This window comes from Pocillopora verrucosa, chromosome 8 (genome assembly GCF_036669915.1).
Source record: "Pocillopora verrucosa isolate sample1 chromosome 8, ASM3666991v2, whole genome shotgun sequence".
NCBI classification, from domain to species: domain Eukaryota; kingdom Metazoa; phylum Cnidaria; class Anthozoa; order Scleractinia; family Pocilloporidae; genus Pocillopora; species Pocillopora verrucosa.
Genome location: NC_089319.1, coordinates 4,110,807 through 4,136,552, shown reverse-complemented (window position 1 = coordinate 4,136,552; position 25,746 = coordinate 4,110,807). Strand labels below are relative to the sequence as shown.

Here is a 25,746-nt window from a genome sequence, read left to right as displayed (position 1 = left end):
TAAATGCAGTGCGGTACTTCGAGAAGAACACAGGTACCTTGAAGCTGCCTTCTACCATACAAATCTCTAGCATGAGAATCAAATATTTTGAACCCCATATTACTATTACAAAAGGTTGCGACAGCAATACACCTTACTGTTAATATGAAATTGGCATAGCTTTCAGGTATGAGCGACTCAAAGGATCTTCATAAAGACGTACAGCACTGATATCCCTCTATAGTAGTTTCTAAGTGAACAGTACCAGAGTAGCTTTCACTCAATTCCAGTTGATAATCTGTATCAACCACAATGCTACTGGTAATTCTGACTGCATTAAATATGCCTGTCTGGCTAATCATGACAAACTTGGATAAAGCTGATTTCCAATATTCATTATTTGTATAGGATCATTTGCAGAGCTGATCTCTCGTATACTATGGTAAATCAAAGCACACAAACTCATCGCAACACATTGTTGTCCTGCATTCTGTCCAAAAACTAACTCGTTACCTTGACTGTATGGAGCTACTATTGTTTTGTTAGGGTCAACATATGTTGGAGGGCCCGGATTTTTTGTCTCTACTTAATTTATGGTTGCAATAATTTGCTACATGAGCCTCATTCTTGCATGAACACATCAGTTTGTTACAAGAAAACAATGCTAAATATCGCCTGGCGAATTATTTCACGACAGTTATTTAATATTTTTTTCAGCATGAACAAAACAATACAACGTAGATGACATAAAGATACATGGGAGAATACGTGCATAGACAAATTTTCTAACCTTTCTGCTCTTGTTCCTTAACATTTTCAAACTTCGTATCGGTATTCTGCTTGGTTCACGATCACGTCTACATACACGATGAGATTTGCGTCTATGCTTCTCTCGATTAACATTAGAGAGCTCAGTTGATATAGCATGTTTCTCGATGAAAGGTTCACTCATAAATGTTCGTTCATAAAGAAATCTCTCATAAGGTTCACGGACCGACCCGAGCGATGTGTGAATATTTTTATGCGTTTTGAGCATATTATACACAATGTCGGTGCGGACTTTGCACCGCGAAAGCTTCTCATCCTCCGCAATTACGCCATGCTATGTACTCATCAGTCAAACGTCGTGCATGCGTCGGAGTGTAAAGGTTGAGCATGCGTAGTGAGAACTTGACTACGATTTACGACCGAACGAAAAACAAAAACGAAGCCGGAACTTCAACTCGGGCGTTTCCTTTGGAAAGCCCGAGTAATAAGACATAGTCGTGACAGGTAACTTTACTGTAACACAACACCATTAAAAAAAGCTAGTGGAACTTTTTAGCAATGGCGGCGCACATATGCTAATTTTACTTTTATTTTAAATATGGTACTTTTGATTTTGGGATCGGTGAATATTTCTGTTTCCATTTTTGTTTATTTGAAATCGAATAGAACCCTAGCATGAAAAACACATCGCTGTTTTTCTTCATTTTTCTCAAGTATGCCTCCATTTCGTTGGCCGCTTGTGGAATAAGACTTGCGTGAAAATCGAACGTCGATCTAAAACGCTGAAAATCTCGAAACTTCTAACTCCTACCCTCAAACCGCTATCTACGGTTTGAGGTTCGTTGTTAAAACACCAAACGTGGATCTAAAACTCTCTAGTATGGTTAAGCGAAACCGCTAACAACGATTTGAGGTTCGTGGTTAACACACCGTTGTCAATCTAAGACGCTGAAAATCTCGAAACTTCTAACTTCTAACCTCAAACTGTAGTTAGCGGTTTGAGGTTTGCGGTTAACACACCAAACGTGGATCTAAAACTCTCTAATATGGTAAAGCTAGTAACCTCTGGCATCGTAACCCCGAGATGGCTTACACAAAGGCTCCTCAACATTCGACAAACAAAATTCAAGTTACAAACTGTTGTGTACTCCGAGTTCTGAATTAGTGCACGATATAACGCTTGCTGGACCTTAGCACATCAAGGGTGTAAGTGGATACTATTAAAAATGCCTGATAAAATTCCGGAGTTGTATCCTCTACAGTACCGTGCACTTGACGCTTGTGCAAATCCAAAGAACTCCAACTTGCGCTTAACATGAAACAATACCTGTAATTTTGCATATGTAGCAAAATTTGAAAGTTTATGAAACCAGGATAAGCTTATCCCAAGAAGCCAGTTAGTTTTCAACACGCACTAAAAAGAAGTTTACTTTTGCCTGGTATTTTTTTTCTTTTTTTTTTACAAAATTTATTTTCTAGCGCAGTGGGAGGTTGTCTCCTTACTACATGACGGCTGATGGCTGGGTTGCCAGGATTTATCGCTTGTGAAAACAGCCTTCATCTAAATGCTAAGCGCCAATGGAGTAATGTAACTGGTGTCTAAGGCCTCCAATGAGCATAGCAATTGTTAATTGTTACTGCAGTAGAAGACTGCATGTACAGGAGTTCCATGGAAAAAGATAATCCTATAAAGAACTGGAAGTATTTTTAAAGCATTCTACTACAATTATTTTCTGTCTAAATGTGCATTCACCTTCCAACCTCCCTTTCTGAAGTTTCTTGACTAGTTCCTCTAGTTCTACTTCAACGGTGAACACACGGGGAGGTAAACTACCTGTGAGAAGAAGTACACAGCAAAATGGTTTAACTACTCTACTACAATTATGTTCTGTCTAGCTGTGCATTCAAAGGTATACAGAACATTTAACAATTAGCGTCTCACCAGATATAAAAAGTTTAAGCATACTAACATGTATCAAGGTCAAGAGAAAGAACAATGCTGCAAGTCTTCCATTATATCATTCTGAAATAACCTATCCATAAGTATTATTTAATTGTCACATATTCAGACAATGTAATACTACCTTGCCAGTATAATTAAGAGGCAAAACTGAATTGAAAATGTTCCTTAATAAAAATAAGAAACTAAATAATAGCTGAGAGCATTTACAAGTTTTCTTGGATGAAAGTAAGGACAGAAAAAGGTTAATATCTCAGATAGGGAATAACTTCTATTGAGAGTAATAACTGGAAAAAATATGAAGACATCCAATGACTTGGAGCTATGAACATGGCTAAAATATTTTAAAAAGTAAAAAACCAAACATTTTTGACACTAGATCATTATCACCCTGATTATGACCTAATGTCAAAAATTTTTGGATTTTACTTTTTTTCAATATTTTAGTTCATTTTTAATTTAAGCAAACTTTATGGACAGTTATTAGCATTCTTGGATCAATTTCTCCCTAAAAATAAGATATTAATATTTCTATTCACCTTCCATTCTCAGCATCTTAATTTCCTCACATACTTTTCCTAGCTTTTCTTCAAGATCAGTGGTGGAGAGAAGAGGGGGAGGTGAAGAACCTGGGAGCAAATGTATACAGAGCTTTTCAAAATTCAGTCTCTTACTTTACACAGAAAAGATAACAGTTATACCTGTGCAAACAGAAAATTAGTCATGTTAAAGTAAAACAGTGTTAGTTCTTCATTATGACAACAATTATTATTGTTGAAAACAACAATTATGTATTTTTACCACATGCCGACTCATTACCATCTTTAGCTAAAGTAGAGAATAAGACAAAGCCAAATTTGGATTGATCTACAGTTGACTCTTGCCCTGCAGACACCTTGCTATTACAGACATCTCAGTAGTAAAATTACTAATACTATCTTGCTAGTATTATTAAGAGGCAAAACTGAATTGAAAATATGTTCCTTAATAAAACTAAGTTACTGAATAAAAGCTGAGAGTATTATTTTAACAGTATTCTTGGATGAAAGTAAGGACAGAAAAGGTTAATATCTCAGATAGGGAATAACTTCTATTGAGAGTAATAACTGGAAAAAATATGAAGACATCCAATGACTTGGAGCTATGAACATGGCTAAAATATTTTAAAAAGTAAAAAACCAAACATTTTTGACACTAGATCATTATCACCCTGATTATGACCTAATGTCAAAAATTTTTGGATTTTACTTTTTTCAATGTTTTAGTTCTTTTTTAATTTAAGCAAACTTTATGGACAGATATTAGCATTCTTGGATCACTTTCTCCCTAAAAATAAGATATTAATATTTCTATTCACCTTCCATTCTCAGCATCTTAATTTCCTCACATACTTTTCCTAGCTTTTCTTCAAGATCAGTGGTGGAGAGAAGAGGGGGAGGTGAAGAACCTGGGAGCAAATGTATACAGAGCTTTTCAAAATTCAGTCTCTTACTTTACACAGAAAAGATAACAGTTATACCTGTGCAAACAGAAAATTAGTCATGTTAAAGTAAAACAGTGTTAGTTCTTCATTATGACAACAATTATTATTGTTGAAAACAACAATTATGTATTTTTACCACATGCCGACTCATTACCATCTTTAGCTAAAGTAGAGAATAAGACAAAGCCAAATTTGGATTGATCTACAGTTGACTCTTGCCCTGCAGACACCTTGCTATTACAGACATCTCAGTAGTAAAATTACTAATACTATCTTGCTAGTATTATTAAGAGGCAAAACTGAATTGAAAATATGTTCCTTAATAAAACTAAGTTACTGAATAAAAGCTGAGAGTATTATTTTAACAGTATTCTTGGATGAAAGTAAGGACAGAAAAGGTTAATATCTCAGATAGGGAATAACTTTTCTTGAGAGTAATCATTGGGAAAATATGAAAACATTTAATGGCTAGTTACATGGCTAAAATATTTACAAAAGTAAACTCCAAACATTTTCTACACTAGGTCATCATCACCCTGATGATGACCTAATGTCAAAAATGTTTGGTTTTTACTTTTTTGATATTTAACCTCTTTTTAAACTTAAGCAAACTTTATGGACAGTTATTACCATTCTTGGATCAGTTTCTCCCTAAAAATGATAAGATATGAATTTTTCTATTCACCTTCCACTCTCAGCATCTTAATGTCCTCACATACTTTTCCTAGCTTTTCTTCAAGATCAGTGGTGGAGAGAAGAGGGGGAGGTGAAGAACCTGGGAGCAAATGTATACAGAGCTTTTCAATATTCAGTCTCTTACTTTACAGAAAAGATAACAACAGGGATACCAGTGCAAACAGCGAATTATAGTCATGTTAAAGTAAAACAGTGTTAGTTCTTCATTATAACAGCAACGATTATTGTTCAAAACAACTATTATGTATTTTTTACGGCATGCCAACTCATTACCATCTTTAGCTAAAGTAGAGAATAAGACAAAGTCAAATTTGGATTGATCTACAGTTCACTCTTGCCCTGGAGACAAATTGCCATTAGAGACATCAAAATTGTCTATTACAGACAAGAGCCAGTCCCTGGGGAAATGCATAAAGAAATGACTGAAATAAACTCCCTTTATTACAGACTCTTGCTACTACAGAAATGCAGACACTTTTCAGCCCCCCAGTATGACATTTCACTTGTTTTTTCTCTCACTATAGCAGACACTGAAACACTTCCTTCAAAATCCTGACTCACATAATATAGCACAACATTAGGATAAAGGAAAATGAAGAACCAATTCTTCAACTAGGTGCGAACATGAGAATTTCCTGCTTGCAGCCAGATCTTTTTGCAGTTCATGAGGCCATGTTAGAAACTTTATGTTTGTGTAGTTACATATTATTTCATACGTTTAGAAAGAAAACATTTTTTAATTTCTCTCATACCCCGTTATTACAGACTCTCACTATTACGAACACTAAGTGTCCAAAGTAACAGCAGTTGACTGTACTTGGGAAAGTAACAACTGACATAACTGCTAAAAGAATTGAAGGGCATTCTATTCATTACCTAAAAATTTTAATTATCACTAATCCTTAGCTTCAGGATATCTTTTCACTCACCTTTCTTTTCCTGAAATTTCCCAGTGTTGTGTCTTACTTCCCATTTTTTTTTATGACCAGCAGTGGACAGTACAGTGGAGGGTGAAGTACCTAAGGGGAAAAGTACAAATATATGAATTGATTTCTGATTTTCCATCATTTAACCATTCAACTAGTACTTCATTTAGTTTGTTCCATTTATTTTTGTGCAAAGATTTAATACTCAACAATTCACCTTTGCAATCTTCTGCTTGAAGGACACTTAACAGCCTTTTGTGAAAAAAGCTGTTAGGCAAACAGTCAAAGCGATTTCCTTCAGGTAAATCAATTTCCACTTGACACTCTGGGCATCGGAATTTCCCTTGTCTCTGGCTCACTCTTGCATGTCTCTCTAAACACTCACAGCAAAATGTGTGAAGACATGATATAGTTTTAGGTTCGGTGTAGGTATCAAGACAAATTGAGCAAGTAACTTGTTTCTTGAGATTCATATGTAGCTCTTCTAGTTTTTTTTCAGGATCCGAGGTGGAAGATCCATGAAGAGGCAACATGCCTAAAAACAAAGGTATACAGAGAGATACTAGCATTTTTACTGATAAATAGATAGAGACAGGCATACCAACTTGAAGCTAAGGAGAGATTTGAAAAGGTGTTGAAAACATCAATTTGATATACATATATATATATCCCATGTATTTCATTTTAACTCCACAAACCAACACAAATTCCCTTCAGGTTAACGTAAATTAGAGAGAGGCGCAATTGTATTACTTTGTAATAATTTGCATTACTTTACATTTTTTACAGCAATATTAGTATTTATGATGTGACTTTTATCTGAGAGATGTGACATAATACATAATTTATGACTAAGGCTGAAAAAATCTTTATTATACTATTATAATACTATTGCTATTATGATTGTGATTTATTATAAAAAATGATGTTTCACCATCCCTAGCTGCTACCATCTTAACATTCTCTTAGAGAAAACTAAATTGGGTTTTAATTTCTTTGAAATTAATTTTTTAATGAGAACTGAAAGTACCGTTAAACGTCCATGTATAAGCCACACTTTTTCCCACAAAATTGAAGTCAAAAATCAAGGGTGCGGCTTATCCATGGATACATCTGTGTTTGGAGTTCTCGAAAACCTAATTAATATTCATAAAACTTCTTAAGATGCCAAGAAATAAACATAAAAGAAACTGAGAGTGTGTTGCTGTAGTTCATTGACTTTTTCATTGAGTGGTGGCTCCTAAAGAAGTCATTTGTGTCTTTGAGTGTTTATCAGCGAATCTTGCTCTCCAGTTCTTCAGGCGTGAAGAGGAAAAGACAATCTGATACAGATTTGGAAGATCTTCAACCGCTTAAAGAGAAAGTCCTGTGCTTAATTGCTATGAATTACCTTGACACTACACCGCCACAGAGTTCTTTCAAGCAGTTAATTTTTGCTTTACTTAAACAACTAAACACCAACATACAAGGAATCTCTCATTGTTTTTTACTGCCTTCATGGCAAATTTGTCGACTGCATTATCAGTATAAATTACCTGAAGTATTGTAATATTAATTCATGAAATAGAAACTGAAATGATTGCATCAGTGCGTGTGCTTTCTGTTTATGCCCAGACGATGGCCAGACCCTGGCCCAGACTCCTCTCAACATTTAAAGCTTGGCTACTAAGCACTTGTTGGTTTTTTTTTAATTTTTTTAATGCCGAACAAATTTCAACTTTATGGCATGTTTCAAAGTGATAATCTTGAAAAATTCGACCAAGAGAGCATTTTAAGTTAAAGATGGTGTAAATTCCAATGAAAAAGAAGGTACGACAAATGAAATTTAGCTTTCTTTAGACTTGATAAATGTGAAAGATAGCCACAACTTCTATGTAGGTGTTTCGAAACCTTGATTGTTTGTAGCAATACAACTCTACTGAGACTTCAAACTGTATTGTTTCCATTTTTTTCCAAATTCTGTGCTTCCAAATCAGGGGTGTGGCTTATCTACAGATGTGGCTTATACATGGATGTTTATGGTATTTCAAATCATTGTCAGTTTAGTTTTACCCTACAGACCCGTGCAACCTTAAATGTTTAATCCCAAAAGCACACTTCTTCACACTTGACATAATAGCTGAACACACTGAACATATCCACTTTAGAAATTAATTCAAACTGACCTTCCTGTTCACCTTTACTTTGTTGCTCTTTCTCTATTAATTCTTTTCTGAGACCAGTACTGGGTTTTATAGTGAGGGGTGAAGTACCTATGAGCAAAAGTACAGGGAGAGATTAGCATTCACAGCCTCTACTCAGATATGCTATAAGTTGTTCCCCATAAGTTGTACTCTTAAAATAACACCAATACCACATTATTGCAAAGAGATAATTCTTCAAAGTCTTGTCAAATAATAAACTGTTATTATTGTTCACAACAACTTTCCATAACAACTTAATACATCTTTTAATTTTGTTTTCACCTTTCAGTTTCTCTGTCTCAACAATCTTTGACTTCTGTTCCCATTTTTTCAGCTCTTCTTGTTTTCGTGGACTCGTTGAACTTATAGAGTGGAATTCAGATGATGAAGCACCTAAAATCAGATTTCAAAAAAAAAAAGTAACAAGGCAATCACTGAATGCTGACATTTAAACCCATAAAACACACCTCAAATTGTTTTTAAAAACCCCACATGGGTAACATTTTCTTTTACAGCTCCTCTAACAAAAGTCTTGCCATTTTATATTTTAACTGTTTTGTTTTATTTATATTTGGAGCAAATACAAATACAACCAGACAGAAAGGAAAATATAGGAAATGTCTTGAAAACAAATCCCTTCTAGCTACAGATTGTCATGGCTTTCATAGTCAGCATGAGCTTATTCATGAGACAATTGGTTGTATCTTGATCAAAACCTGGACCCCTCTCTACATGTGTGTTACCTCTATGGTGCATCATGTTGAATGAGTGGTGCATTGTGTTTTTAATCATTTCAAAACATTTTTCTGAAAGACCAGGCCTTTTTCATTATTTCGACTGAAAGTACAGTTTGTATGCATTGTACTCTTCTACATCAATTGTTGTTTTCAGCTTCAGTTCCGCCAGGTTAAGTTCTTTCAAGATCTTTTCAGTCACAAAACAATCGCCAACCATCTTATCCAAAAGGCCACATAAGTAATCTTCCCATAATTTCTCCAAGCTCTTGAGAGAATTGCACTTTACTGTTATCACCAAACTTCCAACAGCAAAACCTGTAATGAGGACCTTCATCTTTTGTAAGTATTCATGAAACTCCTTGTGTTCATTCCTGCTCTGTGGCGGTGTAGTGTCAAGGTAATTCATAGCAATTAAGCACAGGACTTTCTCTTTAAGCGGTTGAAGATCTTCCAAATCTGTATCAGATTGTCTTTTCCTCTTTACACCTGAAGCTGTGGATGCCTTCTGATATCCTGCAAACTCCAGAGCTGAAGCTGAAGGTGTACTGTACGCATCATGATCTGCAAGTTTCACATGTTCCACATCAAGTGTGATGTTTAATTTTTTATCTGTTGATTTAGAGCAAAGTGTCTAAGTTCAAATTGTACCTCTAATGCACTTGAAACCATTAATATCACATTAAAGTTCAAACATATTGGATGATAGTCTGCTTGCAGGTCCTCATTATTAGAGGGCTGCTACACCAGGGTTCCTACGCCCAAAACCTGAAATCACACAGCAATCTGCTAATTGAATAATACCCAGTACATAAATAACCGTTCACAACAATGGCTATTACCACCAACTTGTAGCCTTGGATTACCAGTTTTCTTAAATATAAATTTGTCACATTCCATAAAACTACTGCCCCTATAGCATTTAGAAACAACTTCCAACCTGTATATTGAAAATTTAAAACAGAACATGTAAGCTTTGTCATTATTTCAAATTTGATCAAAACTTCTGCATCCTTGATGCAAGATAAGAAAACTTACCAAATGCAAGACTGTACATCTTTTCAACAAGGGAATTACAGGGCTTCTCCCAGCTGAACTGCTGCAAATAGTTTTCACGAAGAAACCTAGCCTCTGCAAGTCGTACATTCCTTTCTTTGTAACGCACAGCCTTAATTGCTCTGGCCCATTCTGCAGGATCCTCTGAATCCACTACACACTGTGACCCAATAGGCACCTTCCTTAAGGCTTCTGCAATTCCTGAGTTACCACTGACAAGTACTGGAAGACCAGCAGATATGGCCTCTAGAGCGCTCAACCCAAATCCCTCAGTTTTTGAGGGCAATATAGCAATATCCACAGCAGAGAATAAGTTGGCTAATGTTTCCCTGTTTTCATCAAAGCTGCAGATCATTAGCTGATTACGACCAATACCACACTGAAGTAACTTGTTTGCTAATTCATCTTCTTTTCCTCTCTGTTTGGAAGCAAACTTGAGTTGGTAAGATTTATCCTTTAGCTCAGCAATAGCTTTCGCTGCAACATCGTACCCTTTGACATAAAAATCTTCACTATCACCACTCTCAGTAACTAAGACACAAAATGTTCTTTCTTCATCACTTGCTTGCTGGACATCTGAAAATTCAGAGAGAATGCTTGGTGTCAGGTTAAAAATGTCTTGTTTTCTGAGTTGGTGCTTATATGCATCAGTTAGTTTGGGGCCAATTGTTACAACTTGATCAGCCATTTTACATAGTTCTATTTCTGTTTGCTGCATTTGTTGACCTTCAGAAATGCTTTTGTACATGCCAATTTCTTCAGGGGCAGTATGGACAACTTGAATCCATTTGCAATGACTGTAATTTGGATTTCCCTTTATGAGTGGAATTTGCTGACCAAGATCTACTCCATGCCCTAGAACACAATCCATAGCATGGCCATCAGGTACAGAGGCTAGCCAAAAAACTGGTTTTAAACCAGGCCGTTTCACTGCTTCAATGAGTTTAACATTGTAACCATCAGCATCTTTCTTGTCCTCTTCACTACACTGAGGTAAGAAGACACTGACTTCCACGTAAGGATGTTTAGCCATCTGTATTGCTAGCTCTCTGTTGATGGTTGTCAAGTCTCCATTGCTTGAAACTTTCCATCCAGCACTCAAAAGGGTTACTCTCAGTTTCCTTTCCTCTGTGTCGTTCTGTAAACACAAGATTTTTGTGATTTAGGAAATTCAATTAGAGTTACCGAAATAATAAAAAAAAATCAATTTAAGAATTATTTTACTTTTGAAAGACACTTCTTCATTTTCAATTCATTTAGTAACTTCACAAAGTCAATAAACTTATAAGCAAAAGTTGTGCAAAATTTCCATGAGACAGTAAAGAGGAATTGTAGATGAATTATCAATTCATTTAGTAACTTCACAAAGTCAATAAACTTTTTGGCAAAAGTTATACAAAATTTCCATGAAACAGTAAAGAACAATTGTTGTGGATATCAGGGTTAGAGTGATACAACTGTGTAATCTCATCAACTCTAAGAAGTGACCTGCATCTGTAACTTTTTGATATCATGCAAAAAACGTCATACACAAGTTTTTCCTCCACAGTTATTCAGAGTTTGGTTTTGCATGACATGGCAAACTTTAAATCATCCAACCCAACATTTACCCATCCATCCAATTAGTAACTTCACAAAGTCGATAAACTGTTTGGCAAAAGTTATACAAAATTTCCATGAAACAGTAAAGAACAATTGTTGTGGATATCAGGGTTAGAGTGATACAAATGTGTAATCTCGTCAACTCTAAGAAGTGACCTGCATCTGTAACTTTTTGATATCATGCAAAAAATTTCATACACAAGTTTTTCCTTTACAGTTATTCAGAGTTTGGTTTTGCATGACATGGCAAACTTTAAATCATCCAACCCTAACCAACTTGTATGATCACTTACCATCTAAAAAAATATGAAACATGAGACCTAGAACATATTTTTCATCAGCTTCAAACATTCCAAAGTAAAAACATTCTACAATCATTTATTAGATTTATGTGGACTCTTAATCTTAAATTGATGTGAACTTATTTTACTCTCCCATAAATTTTTTTCCATATCGATCTCTTGCTCGGTAAATACCAGTAATATATTATTATCAAGTTTTGTGTCTGCAGGCATGTAATTTGCTCCTGAGGTGACACCAGATTGAACAAAGCAACTTGGTAATGGCTGTGATTTTCAAAAGCAGTTGTTTAATATCCTACCTTTAATTGTCCCGACATCACAGGAACCTTAAATGTTGACTAGGAAGTTGCTAAAATGGAAATAAAAAAGATGAATTACTTTCATTACTTATTCACAAAAAATGTCTTAATTACTAACTGTAGACAACCGTATTAGATGAAAACTGAAAATTACTGTTGCTAGCATATCACAGAGTAATCATGTTGCCTTTTTGATCAAGTGAAATTCAATTGACTGAATACATCCATGAAAAAATTTCTTCCTTCTGATTAACAAAGAGAAATGAAGTTTTCAGGTAACAGTGCAGAGGAGAGGTACATGTACTTCAGTGCTAAAAAGAGGTTACTTTAAAAGTGCTAAAAATTTGACGAATTGTTCAGCGATTACATGCAGGGTTTGAATAAATTATTCTACATGCGATTCCTGTAAATTAGAATTATTAAAAGTTGTCACATAGTTTTGTCATGTATATTAGTTATCAGTATGTAATCACAAAATGTTTGTCATCAAATCTGGAATGAATAGGCACTCCTAAATTTTGTCAGATCACAAATTGCATAGGCCTTACTTCCAAATTTTTTGTGAGGGACATCCGAGAAGACCTGATAGCCTTAAAGATCACGACAATGTTACGCGATTTGTATTTATGATTCAGTCTACTGTTCGTCTCAGAAGAGACGTTTGAAAATAGAGGTGATGAGTCGCTCTCAGGTGTTTACCAAAATTTTCCATTTTAGTAAGAAGTCTAGGCATCATACATTAAAAGCTAACTTGAGTTGGCTTACCAAGAATTGGTATGTTACTGAGAGTGAAAGTCCTGTATCTATTCCCTTCAGTGTCAGTCTGAAGCTGCAGTTCGCTGATGATCTGGAATCACTTCATTGGAGCTGAAACTATTGCTTATAGCTAGAAAAATTAACTGGTAAAACACCTCGCTACACATTAGTGTTAGTAGTATTTCAGGTCGATTTCCATTTCCACCTTCCCTTATCACTTTAGGTTTATGGATTATTTTAATTGGTTCATTTACTATCACGTGATAGCATTGGTACGCTGCAGCTGGTTAAATGCAGGCTCGTTCAAAAAAGCGGGGAAGGAAAATCTGAGTTAAGTAGGAAATCTGTAAATGGATGTTGATACGTTCCAAGGGAGGAAAATTCTCGCGACTGGAGGAGGACGATATTTTGGCCACAAGCTGGGGAATGAGCTGAAGAAGATGGGAGTAGTGGTTGTATTGTTTGACATCTCGCGGCCGCTGGATGAAGTTGTAAACGAACAAATGGAGTGTTTACAATTAGACTTGACCCGGAAATTACGCTATATACTTTGGATTATTTTACCAAAACAACTCCATTCGGATCTTGCCTTTGTTCTACGCACAGACGAAAGTATTAAATTTTACCAGAGGGAAAATACATGGAAGTTATTTAAATTTGCTGTGTCAGACACCCGGTAGCGGGAAGTGCTTTCTAAAGATTCTAGAATCCTCTTATGATTTCTACTTCACCTAGCGAAGGATAATGTGATAATTATCCTGGATTTAAGGGAAATTTTTTTTCTTTTAATCTTATGATAATGTTAAGTCTCATTTTATGTCATAAAATTCATATGTGTGTTTCAGGGGGATATAACAAGTATAGAAGATTTTAGATTATCAGGCATCAGATTGATGTGGTTTTTCATAGTGCATCATATGGAATGTCTGGAAGAGAGCAAGTTAGTATGTTGTACTTATTGAGTGAATGGTGGGGCCAGAATAAAGTATATTTGACTTCAGTTTGTGGATTCATTGATGTGCAAGGCTCTGTATTTAGAGTGCTCTGACTCTGAGCTTTTCCCAAATTTCATGACTGAATGAATGTCCAATTCTGGCCCAACCTTACTCAGTTAAAACTGATTTTTTTAGACTGAAATCCTCTCCAATCAATGAAGCAATACTGCTTTTTGCTTTCTGCTTCAGAAACTGGAATAAGTGGCTACATGATGGCTCATATAGCCTAATGCATTTTAATTGCAAAATTAGTTTAGTATATTACCACCTTGGTATCTGTACACAAGTTATTCGTAATCAAGCAAGCAAGCAAGCAACAAGTTATTTCTAGTTTCTGAAAAAGTTTCAGTTTCCCTCCCACCCACACCACAGACAGTATTGATTGCTTCTTTATTTCATTCGCATTTATAATTTATTCCTGATTACTGGACCATTGTTTTAGTGTATTCATCAAATATCCATTGTGTAATAGTCTAGTGAGTTATTTATGTAAGATATATACATGTAGTAAACTGTATCGTCCCAAAACAAGCTTCTGTCTGTTGTGGTGTATAATTGTTAAATAAAAGCTGATTTTGTTTATTGATCTTTTGTTTGATCCCCCATAGCAGATTGTTGTCTGTTAAAGTAAATGAATTATATACTTTTTTTTATTACAACCTGAGTGGAAGTTATACTCTGATCATTTGCCTGATGATGAATTCAGATTGTCTAGGCACCATGCAGTCAGTTCACTGAAAACTATCGTCCTCAGGGGTAGACAAACCCAAATTAACAGATTGCATGATGGACTAATAGAGTATTTTGTCAACAATATTCTGTAAAAGATTGTTATTTACAATTTTTTGTCATAATGTTATTGTTTTTGATAGTGATGTTTTTGGAATCTTCATTGTGAGCAAAGCTGTGTATAAAAAATGTTTTAAGGTGGGAATTTTATTTTTTTTTTACTGGAGACAACATTTTTTATCTAGAACTATGATTTTACCTTAAGTATTAGATACCAGCTGTGTTCACATCCTTAATTGATGCATTTCTACTCATTAAAAACACAGTAGAATTTGAAATAAAATAATAATGGTTTTTCCATCTTTGCCGCAAGTTTTTCCTTTGCCTTTGGCAACTTTGCTCGTTATTGTGTCGTCCTCCTAAACGCTCCACTGAGCGATCGAGGTGATAAAAAGACACATGTCTGCAATGGGTTACTTTTCCCGGAATTCTCGATCCATTGTTGACCCCGGTTTGCGGTTTCAGGAGGCGAGATAATCTCCTGGCGTGGCACGAGTTGTTTGCGAACCTTAATGAGTTAACATCTCGCATCTTGGTTTTGGGAGGAATACAACCACTTTGAGCGAATATGAAGGGTATATGGATTTGACCGATTTTCGTCAAATTTCGCCAAAACATCCTAGGAATAATGACAAACGAAAGTGTATCGGAAAATTTTGATATTTGAAATACGCAACACAACTTACATATTTTTAGCTACACCAACTTTAGATGCCGATATCTAGACAACCAATCAGAATATCGAAAAAAGCCTGTCACACTCTTGCTGGTTGCTGCCTTGTGAACAAGACTGTGCAGCCAGTTTGCTCATGCTGCAGCATCCGATACCCGATAAATTAAACAGAAGAACCTTCGGTCGTTTCGCGCCTCACCGGCTCCTGACACTTCCTTTAAAAAAAATTCGCTTAAATTAAATTTTTATCGAAAACTGCAATTATTAACGTTTTTATCTAATATATAGTTTCCTAGGATTTTAATGAAACTAGCGCGTACGACGTTTTTCCCGAAGGACACCCGCGAAGGTGGGAAGTAACCTTAACACTATTTTTAAAATAATGGCATTGGTAAGATCATGAACATCACAGCCACACTTCATTACAATGCCGGAACACCCTCTGCAGGTCTGTAGGAATTGTAGGCAAAAAGGCTTTGCTAGCTGCATAACACGAACAATTAGATTCATGATTAACTGTTTGGAGTATGACCCTTACAGTCTTACATAATTTTCCTATTCCAACTGCAGTGAAACCTCCATTCAGAGGACACCCTGGGACCAGAGCAAGTGTCCCCTACATAGAGGTTGAGTTTTGTTAATAATTTATCCCCCTAAAAAAGGGTCATCTGAATTGTTATCCTTTGGCAAAAAATCTTTGTCATTAAATGATGTGCAGTATTTAAAAAAAAGGTCATATTGTGAAAGGTGTTGTCATTGTGATTAGAGTACACTTAATCTTTGGGATCAGTCAAATTTTGAGTGATTAAAATGGACATTACAACCAGGCTTCAGGACCCAGAAAAAGTGTTCTAATCCCTGGAATATAGGTGTCCCTTCCTTTGAGGTAACGGATACAAAGATATTATTGAACATTTTTCTGAGACCAAAGTTTGTGTAATGAAATAATTATGTGGTTATTGTTCATCGTGGTGTAAGATAGGAGATGAACTTTATTCGTTGTCTCACGTGTCACTTTGGATGTCGATCGCGACGTTTCGACTGCAATACTCCTAGTCTTCATCAGGCGATGAGGTCGATTGATTACATTTCGTTATTTTTAGCACGTTGGTTCGCTGCTATTGGTGCATTTCGATCCTCATTATTAATATTATTCCGGTTGTTAGATGGTGTTAGGGAATGATGATATGAGGGAACACCATCAACGTTGCGATCAACATCCAAAGTGACTCCCTCGTGAGACACGAATAAAGTTCATCTCCTACCAAAGTTTGTGTTTCCTGAATAGGGGTGTCCCAAATAATCTAAGTAATAAAAAGAACATATAATGAAGAGATCAAGTGAGCAATCCAGCTTCCATTACTCAAGTCATGCAATTTATCTCATGGTCTACAATTCATTACATCTATTTTTAAGTCAAGTCAATAAAGATTAAATGCATGTTAAAATGTCATTCCTGGTGTCGGCATCGAATCCGCTGTGTTGGCAGTCAGGAGTTAGACTGATCATACAAGTTAAACTAGATATAACATTCAGACTAGTCGGATTAGTCAGAGTAGTCAGACTGGTGAGACCCCAAGGGTTTACAGAAGTCTTGCTTTTGAGGCAAAAATTTTAAATCCGACAGAGTTACAGCAGATCACTAGGTGATCTGCAATTTGCTCAATGTTATTAGTATCAGTAGCAACCATCAGGACAGAGTCGCTGGTAAAAAAGTAGGTCTCTTGTCTTTAATGGGGCTTTGAGTCTCAGACTTGCTGAACAGTTATCAATCTACAGAAGTCTTTAGGACTGGCCATTATTCATTACCTTTAGGGGGGGTCGCAAGAATTTGAATTTGGTTGTGTCACAATAAAATTTACCTAATCCCCCTTAGGGCTCTGCAATATTCTGATGTACCCCCTCCCGCCGCCCTCCCCCCAACTGCGCACACAAACAATCACTTCATTGGTAGTCAATTCTCTATATTCCTAACTTTATACTCTGTTAGCAACGACTGATCCCCCTCCACTCCCACTGCAAACTATGTTATCTCCCAAAATCTTCCACCCCCACCCCACCCCCAGGCGAATGACCGGTCCCTTGATAAAACGCCTTAAATGAGAATTTGACAGTTGGTGTCTAAAATGAATTGAGCTTTGTATCAATGTGGAGGTCAAGAATTGGCAGGTAAAATTGACCTGGAAAGTTATGCGCAAATGACAGACTTTGATTTCTCCTCTTTCTCTCTCGTTCATTTGGAGTTGAAGGGAAATGTGTTCATTCGCTCTCGCAGTTTCCTTACCAAACCTAATTTAAGATCGTGGTGGTTCAATTCTGTGGCTGTTTTCGGACAAAAATCTTTTAAGACCCCATCCTTTTTGGCGGCACATCCCTGTAGCATACACAGGGGAGTTCCCCTGCCGACCCATAGATTGATTCTCAATTAGTCCGAATCAAATTGTTAGTCCGAATCAAAACTTGCTATAAGTACAAAATATTAAATTACAAAACATCCTGCCTTAAAGACTTTCGTTTCCATATTTAAAATTATAAAATGTATATGTAAATTATTTTTTTGGAGAGTTGTAACTTCTAAGACAGCAACTTCTCATCTTTTTAATTAGAAAACACCTACATTACATTTCTACTTATTCTATTAAACTGAAAAACGGATTAAACTATCACAAAAACTGCAATACCCATAAAATAATTTCGTACAAAAGTAATTTGAAGATTATTACTTAATTCTGTTTTTGACAAAATCATCAGCTAAGGTGAAAAAAAAAACATAAGTTAGAGTATAAACTTTGCCTTAATGATTTCCTAAGTTAAGTCTGATTAAACTAATTTGTAAATCCGCCTCAGAGAACAAAGTATACAACAAAGGAGAACACTTTCAATTAAGCTGTTACACAGTATCTTTAAGACGACTAACAAAAAAATATCATTTTCTATTAAAATTAAACGCATTCTTATCTTTTTTGTACGTCACTAGTTCACGGAAATGTTCAAATTTTGTCTTTCAGAAGACAAAAATATTCCTTAACTACTTTATTAAAACATAGTTCAATATTCTTAGCTTCCTACGGACCTCTAACACAGAATTGCATCTACGCTTCCAAAAAAAGACTCACCTAGCAACTGTATTTTAACCTACTTTCTGAAACGAACTTAACATGAACAAAAGATCAATGAAAGTTTAATAATAGTTTTTCTAACGATGCCATTAATTGTTGATGGCGACGTTTTGTCTGCCACACCGAGAGTCGTTTAGAATACACAGTTTGATCGACAATTCATGGGGAGTCAATAACTTGAGATAACCTACCAAACTATTATTTATCCAATCAAAAAACAAGCGTTAAACAGTGATTCTATCCTTCATAAAAATTACATTTTGATTGACATGCGATAAATAACGAGAGGAGACTATCCGAGCTTTTATGCCTCTGACTTCATGGAATGGCAAAGTACCAGGCCTTCTCTGACTTCCCAGTCACTGCCAGTTATCGCTTCAAACAAACACTGTTTGCCCACGTCTGTTATATTCCGATTTCTTCGCAGGTTTAAGCACCGTAGTTTGCAGTAGGTATCAGTTAAGGCTTTACACAAGTACTTTATTGCTTCATCTCCTAATTTATTGTAACTGATGTCTGAGCTCGTTAATGCACAGTTCTTGTTTGTCAAAGCTTCAGGTAAGTCTTTTAATACTCCATCTCCTAATCTGTTATGACTGACATTTAAACTGGTTAATGTGCAGTTACTGCTGGTCTACAAAGTAAATTCGAGCGTTATTCCTTCTTCCCCTAGCTCATTGCAACTGACGTTTAAGTTGTTTACTGACCTGCAGTTAGTGCTGATCAGTGCATCACATAAGTGTTTTAATCCTGTTTTTCCAAAAAAGGTTCCTGTGACGGTCAAATTGGTCAATTTGCAGTTAACACTGATGAGCACGTTACACAAGTGTATTAATCCTTCATCTCCTAACCTATTGTCACTGATGTTTAAGCTGGTTGAACAGCAGTCATAACTGATCAGCAATTCACACAGGTGTTTTAATCCTTGACTTTGCAAACCAATGTCATTCAGTGTCAAGCTGTATAGTTCACTCTGAGTAACCGCTGTAGTCATCAGATATCCGACTGCTAGAGAGGATCATACTGGTTACTTTCCAGTCCCTGTTGGTGATCGCTTTACACAGTGTAACCAAACCCGGGTCGTACTGTGTTGGCCACGCCTTCAATATACCTGAACTTGAACTGTATAACGGTATACTAAACATCTCCTCGTCCTCGTCCTCGTCCCACACTTCATGATACCAGTCCCATGACAGTTTACGTGTAGATAGCTCATCCATAAACAGCAGCGCCATTTGCCATGCACCTCCTCTTATGTGAATGTGAAGAGATGTTTTCAATTTGTATTTATCCACTGCTTCACGAAATTTCAATTGGAGTACTAAATGATTAAAATAAATAGAATATCAGCATTTTACCTGATAACATAATTGCGAAAAAATCACCTTTGCAGAGTTTTTTGTTTTTGCTTTTGTCTCAAATCTGACAAACCACAAAAAATACCTCGGCAAATTGGTGATTTGAATATGAAGAGATGTTTTCAAAAAAAGCAAAATACTGAGCCAGAATATTATAACGGGAAGGACTTTTAATGCATTAACGTTCCCAACATTTGAATAATAGAACAAAAATTACGTCATTCAACCAAGCGCTTTGAGATTACCTTAAACAACTAAGCGTCAAGATTGCAAAGGAAGCCGACAGCAAAAATTGAACTAAAGACCTTGAGATACTCTAAGTTGGTACAGATACTCTGACTGATCAAAAAACCATCGCAAATAGTTTCAATCGATATTTCATATCGGAAAATTTGACTTATCCTCTTAACTTCCTGAAAGTTGATAGGACAAAGAATTTCGTGCAGGCATCAAATGCATTAAAGTTAAAAATCTCTTGTTGGAATTATGAGTCTGTCCAAGAAGGGACCGGGTAGGCGTGACACATGCCATCTCACCTAAGTTATTCAAGAATCCACAGTAGTTCGGGTTCCCAGATAATCCCTGGGGTATTAGAGCCCCCACATCAACTCCCTGGGTAAAAGCTAAAATTAGCTGGAAAAATGCACTTCCAACGAATCTCTCACACACTAATAGAATGCGATGGATCTTAATCCTACTTTGTCCAATGGTTGTTTGAACCTTAAGGAACCAAAACCATGAGGTTGGGCTAATTTGATATGACTTCTGCCAATTTAGAGCAGTTAATCATTAACTGTGTCACGCAACTATTCCAAAAAGGAAAAAATTAGGATTTTTTAATTGCAAATATTTCCAATGAGCAACATTGTATGACGAGAAACATACTATCACAGCAAAGACCTACCTTAACACTAAATTTGTGGGCAAAACATTTTTGGCCTCTGTAAAAGATTCGTGATCATTTCCCTCTAAAATACGTACCTTCTAACGTTAATTTATGCAATTTATGCAATTTTGATAAACTAATGTTTGGTCACTCAATTTCAATTTGAGAATGGGATCACCGACGCTAGTTCTTGTGGTACTAATGTCTAAAAACAACAGATGTATGGCTACTAAGCTAAGAAGTCTCTTATCATAGAAATTGTGTGACGCTGACACAATCTATTGGAAAAAAATGATTCATAAATGTATGTATTTATCATACATCAAACATTACCGAACTGAGTAATGGACGTCGGCAGTTGACAGCGACGTTTGCCAGATGTAATTTACGCAAATGAAACACTTTATATACCTATTATAATTTTACTCGATGCACCATAATTTTGAGAAGACTTTATCCAATTTTAGGTACATTACTGAACAGTTGTTCCTGATACATTTAACCTTTAATTGAAAAAAAACAAAACAAAAAAGGAAAAAACGAGTGAGATTTGCTTCTCAGATGTAAAAGATCTATCAAGATTCCGATTTCTTTAGACTAAGGCAGGGAGAGGTTTCTGAAATTTTTTTTTTTTTAATAAAGGGTCTTACTCGGTCCATTTTTGATTATTAGTCCCTTTTAACAGCATAAAAGCCTCTTTTTACTCACGCTGAAGCCAATGATTCCATAGGTTACTCACAAGAAGAACATTATCTGACAGTCACTTTTAAAAATCTTTTTGTACCGGTAAGAAGTTTCTACTTCTCTTCCTTATTTGAAATCTCGTCTCCATCTCTACGGCATTGCTGACGTATTGCTCGTATATTCATCTTCCAAGGAGGCACTTACAACTCCATTCAGGAGATCGGCCTTACTAAAGGCTAATAGCCTGCTTAAATATCTAGCAATTTGGATAAATGAAAGTTATTCCTCCTTGGTGAACAAGTTTTCTCCATTTCCTAATCTTAGACCCTTCATTTTGGATAGCGCACATCCCCAGAGAAGCTCTTTGAGACGCTGCACTGTTATTAAGAACCTGGCCAATAACCAAGTGCTCGTAATTATGAACTTGGCCTTAAAATTCTCCTTAGTTGGTTACCAGGAAACACAGAGAAAATGGTTTGGGATTATGGGCAGGTCATTGCACGTTTCTGTCGCGGTCAACAAGCGCGCGGATGGTGAAGTTGAGGTAGAGCTTTAAGTCCGAGATGGTAATTGTAAAAACGCAGCAGAGGAAATTTTAAAATACGTCGATAAACTACGCCACTGTTGCAAAAAGACTCTTTCCAAAATATGAAGAGGTACAGGATGGTGGGCATCAAAGCTTTGAACAACTTTCCTTTGAATCTTTTGGGACGAGAGCTTGAAAAGTGTAAAATACAGAAAAGAGATTTTTTTGAAATGGGACAGTCTCAAAAACACAGTTCTCCACAATTTCCATCAGAAAAAAATATTTACTTATTTCCTGAGTGGGAGGGCCGGACGGAAAATATTTGAGTCGACGTCATGACGGACCAAGCGCAACGACGTCCGTGCGCCATGACCGAGTGCCAAATTTCTTTCCTTCCGGCTCAAACAAACTCAATCAAAACGAATTTCACTATATATGGCCACTAAGTGTCGAAAATTCGAAAATTTTTTTAAACCTCAATAGGACGCCATAGAGGGGCGCACGCAAAAACCACAAAAAAGCCACAAAAAACGATTCTACAATACATACTTTTTTTTTTAAGTTTTTGCAACAAAACTTAAAGGAAACAGCTTTTACTACGGTTTTCTATGGGATTCAGCCACCTAGCTAGTCATCTAAGGATGTTGGAAGGTTTCATGTGGCAGCATCTCAGCCCCAAGTTGCCATAACTGGTTGGCAAGGGACGTTAAACAACCCACGCACTTTTCGTAAAGAGAAGGGGACGTAGCTCACGCTGTTGTGGTCTTGTCTTGATTCCGAAATTGGGGGCACTTGCAATACTTCCTTCCAATGTTTGTTGCCATACAATGTTGCTCATTGGAGATATTTGCGATTAAAAAACCCTAATTTTTTCCTTTTTTAACTGCTCTAAATTGGCAGAAGTTATATCAAATTACCCCAACTTTAAGGAATTGTTTCCTTAAGGTATCAAACAACCATTGGACAAAATAAGATTAAGATCCACGCATTCTGTTAGTGTGAGAGAGATCCGTTGGAAGGCATTCGATGTGGGGGCTCAAATACCCTAAGGATTAGCCGGGAGCCTGAACCACTGTGGATTCTTGAATAACTTAGTGACTCTCATAAGCTGTGAAAGTTTGAAAGAAATCGGTGAGATGACATGTGTCATGCCTAACTGGTCCTCTCGCGGACAGACTCTTAAAAGCCCATAGAAGCTTCAGCCCCGACGACATTTATCCAGGCAAGAACCTTTAAATGTAGCATTAACTCCCTAGCCTCACCCTTATACTCTTTGTTTAATAATTCATTCAAACTAGGTATCATTCCGAAAGCCGGGAATGTAGCTGCTTGTTTGTTTGTTTAATTTTTGAAAACAGCTCGGTGTTATTCTGCTTTCCATGAAAGGAGCCCAAATCAAATCGGAGAACTACAGACCTCTATTGTCAGTTAATTTTCAAGAGGATCGAAGGGAAGTCTAAGGCTAAGCCCAAGTAGTTGGTTTTATGAAAGAGCGTTCCTGCCTTCCAAAATTACTCAACACTTTCCCACAAAGAGCCCTGAACCAGGCTCTTGCGCAAGCCATTTAAAGTTTTGCGTTTGACCAGGGAGGGAGTTACTTCTATTCATTCTCGGCCAAATACAAACGGGAAATGAACCTTCATGTCCAAATAAAACGGATACGTGTATTCCAGCTCGTGTTCCCTTCATTAAGGCTTTGTTGACAGATTCAGTAAAAGCGAGGATTGAAAAAATAAAACAACATTTATTACATTCGAATTCAACAGCAGTCCTTGTACATATTTAATGTCCTTGGTTAACATACTTCGCAGTTTAGTGTGGTTCTTTCCAAAATATAAAATATATATATGTAAAATATGAGATTTTGGAACCTTGAAATATTATCAATCAGACGACATTCTGAACTATTATAGTAAATTGAAAAAGAGATTATACATTATAAGGACTACGTAACCCGTAAGACACTTTCTTATCATTAGTATGTAATTTGAGAGTAATACATAACTCTGCTCTTCATAAAATCATCAGCTAGGATGAAAAAAAAATTACAAGTTAGAGTACAAGCTTTGCGTAAATGACTTACTAGGTAAAGTCCAAATAAACTCATTTGAACGAGTATACAACACCTACATTTGACTTCGAAAACGAACAAGGCAGAACAAAACATTCCTTTTTGTTCAAGTGTATTGCAATTAAGCTTAAACATTATACCCTTGGAGTCTACCCACTAAAAATACGAAAGCCTCTAAATATTGAGGATATGTTGTTACTTATTACTTATTTATACGTCACTAATTCACGTAGACTTTTTAAAAGTTTTCTTTTAGAAAATAACGATATTCATTAAATAGGTTATCAAAATATAATTTAATATTTTTGGCATCTTTTTACAGCTAAATCACCAGTATAACCAATTCCCTGTAGCGCAAAACTTTTTGTTACAAAAGGTATAACATTATTGCCAAAAGACCCGTTATACGAAATTGCAGTTGCATTTGTAGTCTATTTTTTTAAACAGTGAAGTTCGTTTATCGAATAATGAACGTTTAATAATCGTTTGAGTCATGATACCGAGTCATTTCTAAACTCTTGATCGCGATGTTTCGACTGCCTCACTGCTGGTCATTTTTAATACTCCGTTCAACAAGTGATAGTGACTAGAAGGTCAGTTATCTAATTAAGCACCTTGAACAATAATCTCTAAGTTGTCATTTATAAAAATGGAATTTATTTCATGACAAGCGAAACGTAACAGGAGGAACCTGTCAGGTCTCTGTGACTCTGACTTGTTACTTGGCCTACTTTGTAGTTGAACGGGAAAGTTGTGCTCCTCTAACTTCCCAATCAGTACCAGTTAACATTTGAGACAAATATTTTCTGCCTTTATCAGTTACATTCCGATTTCCGTGGTAGTCTAAGCTCCGTAGTTTGCAGTTGGTATCAGTCAAGGCCTTACACAGGTGCTTGATTCCTTCATCTCCAAATTTATTGCTGCTTATGTCTAAACTTGTTAATGTACAGAATCCGTTGGTTAAAACCTCAGACAATTCTTTGATTCCTCCATCTCCTAATCTAATAAGACCGATTTTCAATTTGGTTAACACACAATTACTGCTGGTAAGTGCATCGCACAAGTGTTTAAATCCGTTGTCTTCCCACCGAATGTGACTGGCGTTTAAGCTTGTTAATCTGCAGTTAACGCTTGTTAGCGCGTTACACAAGTGCATGATTCCTTCGTCTCCTAACCAAGTGTTACTGACGTTTAAGCTGGTTAATGTACAGTTAACGCTTGTTAGCGCGTTACACAAGTGCATGATTCCTTCGTCTCTTAACCAATTGTTACTGACGTTTAAGCTGGTTAATGTACAGTTAACACTGGTTAGCGCGTTACACAAGTGCACGATTCCTTCGTCTCCTAACCAATTGTTACTGACGTTTAAGCTGGTTATTGTACAGTCAATGCTGGTTAGTGCGTTACCCAAGTATACGATTCCTTCGTCTCCCCACCTATTCTCCCTGACGTTTAAGGTGGTTAATCCGCAGTTAACGCTGGTTAGCGCGTTACTCAAGAGCACGATTCCTTCGTCTCCTAACCTATTGTGACTGACGTTTAAGGTGGTTAATCTGCAGTTAACGCTGGCTAGCGCGTCACGCAAGTGCATGATTCCTTCGTCTCCTAACATATTGTGACTGACGTTTAAGCTGGTTAAATGGCAGTTAACGCTGGTTAGCGCGTTACTCAAGAGCACGATTCCTTCGTCTCCTAACCTATTGTGACTGACGTTTAAGGTGGTTAATCTGCAGTTAACGCTGGCTAGCGCGTCACGCAAGTGCATGATTCCTTCGTCTCCTAACATATTGTGACTGACGTTTAAGCTGGTTAAATGGCAGTCACTAATGATCAGCGCTTCACACAGGTGTTTTAATCCTTGATTTTGTAAACCATTGCCATACAGTGTCAAGCTGTAAAGT

General features: G+C 36.4%; 2 protein-coding genes and 1 pseudogene across 3 annotated transcripts in view; all 3 read right to left on the bottom strand.

The window, feature by feature from the left end:
- The window catches only part of LOC131792916 (uncharacterized), a 153,706-nt gene that overhangs the window by 14,100 nt on the left and 113,860 nt on the right, over positions 1-25,746 (bottom strand). The window contains exons 9-15 of the mRNA XM_066170798.1: positions 7,978-8,064; positions 6,030-6,347; positions 5,816-5,905; positions 4,876-4,965; positions 4,065-4,154; positions 3,247-3,336; positions 2,501-2,581 (exon numbers count right to left, since the gene is read on the bottom strand). Of these exons, the coding sequence (XP_066026895.1) occupies positions 2,501-2,581; positions 3,247-3,336; positions 4,065-4,154; positions 4,876-4,965; positions 5,816-5,905; positions 6,030-6,347; positions 7,978-8,064 (846 nt within the window). The remainder of the gene's footprint in view (positions 1-2,500; positions 2,582-3,246; positions 3,337-4,064; positions 4,155-4,875; positions 4,966-5,815; positions 5,906-6,029; positions 6,348-7,977; positions 8,065-25,746) is intronic.
- LOC131773234 (uncharacterized) lies at positions 8,278-12,942 on the bottom strand. Of its 2 annotated transcripts, XR_010718469.1 has the most exons (5): positions 12,754-12,942; positions 11,989-12,038; positions 9,768-10,923; positions 8,739-9,341; positions 8,301-8,388 (listed from the first exon to the last, which is right to left on the bottom strand). XR_010718469.1 is itself a non-coding variant. In XM_066170808.1 (4 exons), the coding sequence occupies exons 2-4, from the start codon at positions 12,004-12,006 to the stop codon at positions 8,824-8,826; spliced, it is 1,692 nt and encodes a 563-aa protein (XP_066026905.1). In that variant the 5' UTR covers positions 12,007-12,038; positions 12,754-12,942; the 3' UTR covers positions 8,278-8,823. The 2 variants fall into 2 exon arrangements, 1 of the variants encoding a protein (XP_066026905.1); XM_066170808.1 differs by having other exon boundaries at positions 8,278-9,341.
- LOC131788623 (uncharacterized) lies at positions 18,625-25,631 on the bottom strand (annotated as a pseudogene).

Excerpts from the sequence above, each read along its gene's own strand:
- LOC131773234 (XM_066170808.1), bottom strand. Across the intron at positions 9,342-9,767 it reads GATGTACAGTCTTGCATTTG|ATAAAAAATTAAACATCACA; the intron begins GTAAGTTTTCTT and ends CTAAATCAACAG.